Source organism: Mandrillus leucophaeus, unplaced genomic scaffold, assembly GCF_000951045.1.
Source record: "Mandrillus leucophaeus isolate KB7577 unplaced genomic scaffold, Mleu.le_1.0 Scaffold14, whole genome shotgun sequence".
In the NCBI taxonomy this organism is placed as follows: domain Eukaryota; kingdom Metazoa; phylum Chordata; class Mammalia; order Primates; family Cercopithecidae; genus Mandrillus; species Mandrillus leucophaeus.
The window spans coordinates 11242862-11245641 of NW_012101365.1; the positions used below are offsets into that span (position 1 = coordinate 11242862).

At 36.6% G+C, this 2780-nt stretch overlaps 1 protein-coding gene across 2 annotated transcripts in view; it reads left to right on the plus strand.

Annotated features, from left to right (window-relative positions):
* Positions 1 to 2780, plus strand: part of NFIA (nuclear factor I/A) — a 621436-nt gene that overhangs the window by 484766 nt on the left and 133890 nt on the right. For both annotated transcript variants that reach the window (XM_011973872.1, XM_011973873.1), the window contains exon 4: positions 2646 to 2720. In XM_011973872.1, coding sequence (XP_011829262.1) covers positions 2646 to 2720 — 75 coding nt within the window. The remainder of the gene's footprint in view (positions 1 to 2645; positions 2721 to 2780) is intronic.

Below are 2780 nucleotides of genomic sequence, written 5' to 3' on the forward strand. Positions count from 1 at the left end.
GGATTGGAGAAGAAGCCGAGAGAGATGATAGAGAGCACAGTTAGGAGGCTTTCCCGCCATGCTGGTGAAGTGGGAAGGTCCTGAGCCACAGTCACAGGAGGACGATGGAGACGTACATAGAGTCAAGAATCACAGAAGCAGCGGGGACTGGTTGGATGTGGGTGATTGTCAGAGGCAGGAGGCAGGGATGATGCCAAAAAACTAGATGATGGCAAATGGTTCATTGAAATACGGAATTCAAAAGAGTAAGAACGGGTTTGGGGTGCAGTAGAAAATGGATTCAGCTTTGGGCATGTTGGGTCTAAGAACACCTGTGGGCTATCTGGATGGAATGCCCAACAAATACCTAGATTTATGGGTTTGGAACCCAGGAGATAGATCTCAGTAAATGATAAAGAGTTGAGAGTCATTGGCTTGTAGATTCATTCACCTACTCATTCAATAAATATTCACTTACTAACCTGCTTTGTCTCAGGCATTAAGTATACAATGGTAAACAAAAATATTATTTTAGTTTTCACAAATATCACAGTCTAGACTTTTAGTTGATGACATGGAGGTAGATAAAATAACTTAGGAAATAGACACCCCCCACCACCTGCACACACATATAAGGAGAGATGAGCACAGACCCTGGAGAACACCAGCATTTAAGAGGTGGACACAAGAAAAGGGGCAACCAGGAAAGGGTGGTAATTTGAATAAATGAACGCAGGGGTCTTCCCAATTCCCAAGTCCTTGCACCAAACTCAGCTTAGCCTTTAAAATATATTGCTGGCTTTTTTTTGGTGGCAGGATTAAATTGCATGTGTTTACATTCACCCTGTACAGAAATTCATGTTAGTTCATCCTTAAAATAAGGAATTTCAAAGATTGGAACTGAAACAAGTATCGGCCTGTAAGTCAAGTAAAGAAGGTAGGGATGAGCAGGAGCTAGAGATCAACCCAGATTTTCCTATTCATCTATGAATTTCCTTGTTATTGTTCTATGTGTTTTAAGTCAACCTTAATGTACATTGTGGTTAGATTTCCTTTGCTGTGATCTGTGGGATAAATGTAATGTTGATGGTCTCCCTATAAGAAAGAGATGTCGTGGTCTGTTTTGCCAAGACCTCATTAGAGCATTTTATTTATTTATTAATTTTTTTTAACTTCTCAGGTCTCTTAATCTAAGAGACAGCATCTTAGGTGCTTACCAAAGCCAACTGAATACCTGGGTGTGGGTGGTTTTGAGAGGTGACATTTCTTGAGCACTTTGATGGTAAAATTTTGCCATTTTATTTCAAAAAGCAGTTTACAATTATTGTCTATCCTAAAACTTAGAACTGTTTCATCTCAAATACCATAGATTATGTGTTTGATATAAAAGTTAACTGAAAATTTTAAAAATCTCAGTAGAAATTTCTTATGCAAAAATCCAGTATAACCAAAAAAAAGACAAGTAATTTGCAGGTCCATTTATACTCCTCCAAAACATGGCAACTTTTTGCATGTGTTTATGTGTATGACATTTAGTAAATGTACTGGTGGATATACAGTGCCACAGGTAAACTTGCTTTCCCTCAGTAGTGCATGAAATCCAGCTTTTATTAATAACGCAAACTTTGTTTATGGATTGTTATATATTCAGATTGGTCTATTTTCTTTTATTGCATTTTCTCAAGGTATCTTTCCTGTGTCAAAGAACAATTATTTCAAAAATCCCTTCAACCAACAATTTGTTGACCCAGATTTTAAAGCAGGGAAGGACTAAGCTGACCTTGGAGTGATCTCTCAACTAGAATCTACCTGTGTGAGAGTCATAGAATCAGAAAATTGTACAGGCAGACACGGAAACTACATATCATAGATTATGTGTTCCTTGTCGTTTATAAGTTCTATGTTTCTGAATATATCATAAAATTAAATGAGTAATTGGTGATCGACATGATACCAGGTGTCTTAAAGGGAATTAATTGCATCCAGCAAAAATGAAGCAGAAACAAAGTTCAAAGATTAATCAATGTTTGAACCATGGATTTATTACCTTTTCTCAAAAAAATCAATGGACACTAAAAACATTTGGTGTGTGTAAATAATCTGAATTTTTATTTGTGCTCAAAAGAATTTGTTTTCCTGTTTTGTGGGTTGGGGCTTGCTTTTTCTAGTCTGACTTTTTAAAAATTCACCCTGTGGTGCCTCCAGAAAATAACATCTTTAAATCTTGTTTGAGTTAAATGAATAGATAACTAATTCCAATCAGATGTTTCTTTAGAGAATAATGTTTAAAAAACTATTATGGAATGCAGCTCTCCTAGTGACTCTCAGATATGCTGTTTTTATCCCAATTGTTAAGGTCTTAGAGGTCACCCAAGGTAACTATTTATTTTAAATTGTCTTTTGTTTCAGATTTCCTGTTGAATTTTTTTTAACCATTTCAAAAATCAGCCAGTTGTTGTACCATAGCTTTGCACAACCTTGAAATTCAAACTACAAATCTATCTGCATAGCTAAATGACTGTGCCCTCCCACATAAACCCTAAGGAGAGCAGAGAAGGAGATGAGGCACCACATGTGTTAATCATAATGAAACTAATATTTAAAGCTCTGTTGTCAAATGTCTTGTATTTATGACACTTTGTTTTCTTTTGTTTTTGTCTCCCCAGGACATTTGGGCTTCCAGGACAGTTTTGTCACATCAGGTGTTTTTAGTGTGACTGAGCTAGTAAGAGTGTCACAGAGTAAGTAGAATTTTGCTTTCATGTGGTACAGATTTGCCTTGGTTGGTGCTTGCTTTCTGC